At 49.4% G+C, this 1,193-nt stretch overlaps 1 protein-coding gene across 1 annotated transcript in view; it reads right to left on the bottom strand.

Moving 5' to 3' along the window:
- The window catches only part of CACNA1C (calcium voltage-gated channel subunit alpha1 C), an 865,289-nt gene that overhangs the window by 99,645 nt on the left and 764,451 nt on the right, over nucleotides 1-1,193 (bottom strand). Inside the window, exon 29 of the mRNA XM_045295927.1 lies at nucleotides 80-238. Within this exon, the coding sequence (XP_045151862.1) occupies nucleotides 80-238 (159 nt within the window). The remainder of the gene's footprint in view (nucleotides 1-79; nucleotides 239-1,193) is intronic.

Here is a 1,193-nt window from a genome sequence, read left to right as displayed (position 1 = left end):
GCACCCCGCCTCCCCCCACCTGTCACCGGCATTCTCCCCACGGAGACTTTGCTGGACCAGGGCTCTCCCAAGGACTGACCTGCATGGCCAAGCAGATGGTGTTGAGCAGGATGAGGACAAACATCAGGTACTCGAAGTAGGTGGAGTTCACCACGTACCACACTTTGTACTGGTGCTGGTTCTTGGGGATGTACCTCCGCAGGGGCCGGGCCTTGAGGGCATACTCCACACACTGTCTCTGGAGGGAAACAATGGGAGGGGGAGGGGGAGAAAGTGGGGTTAGTTACCTACCTGGGTGCTGTTGGGAGGGGAAAGATGGGGTGTAGATGAAATTCAATACCCTGGGATTAAGGGGCTCTGGAAGTCAGGTAAAGAACCCACTGCTCTCACTCACAGACGGATCTGTGGTGCCACTTGGCAGACTACGTGAGTTTCCATCACTTCCTTAAAGAGAGTCCCTTCTATGTAAGTATCCTTACCTAGATTGCATACCAGGTCTCCTTGTCTCTTTTCTCTCAACCCACGAACACCTGCCATTGTCCTTGACACTTTGCGTGTGATAAACACTTACTGACAGACTGAGCGACAGGTCTACATTGATTACAGCCAATGCCACACACTTGTTGGGATGCTCCTCTCCTCAGTTTTTCTTGCCTGTCCTAAATCAATCTACAAGGGAAGACTGTCCTTTCTGCCTCGCTTGGCAGAAGACACAGCTCTCTGACCAGGCATAAGATCTTAGGCTAACTAGGTTCTTGGGACGTCAAACACAGACCCAGTTCATTTCTTTGCACAAAATCAGGACCCTGGCCTCCACTCTAGTGTCTTTTCTTACCCTCAGCCTAGACATTCAATCTCTAGGCCTTACGGATGATATCTCCTTCCAGTCCTCTCCATCTGTAATACTAACTACTGACTGAATCCAGGGCTGAGTTATCGCTCATCCACACTATTGCTTTTCTCCTATTTCTTGTCTTACTTCCAATGCAAAGTCCACCAGGTAGTTGGAAAGCTGAGTCTACTCTTAAAGTGATGACATCCGAACCCATGAGTGGTTCAATCAGTCTAGATGGGGTGGAGATGGATTTAATGCCATTGCTTCTTCCCGTTAGCAAGTCCCCAGGTTACCAAAAAGCTCAACCTCAAACTCCTTGTCATCAAACAGATTACGAAACACAACAACCCTACGGGAT

The sequence above is a fragment of the Echinops telfairi genome, unplaced genomic scaffold, assembly GCF_000313985.2.
Source record: "Echinops telfairi isolate 266 unplaced genomic scaffold, ASM31398v2 ScPeMD7_6273;HRSCAF=7185, whole genome shotgun sequence".
In the NCBI taxonomy this organism is placed as follows: Eukaryota; Metazoa; Chordata; class Mammalia; order Afrosoricida; family Tenrecidae; genus Echinops; species Echinops telfairi.
Note: the sequence above shows the minus strand (reverse complement) of the source record. Positions and strands in the feature narration are given on the sequence as shown.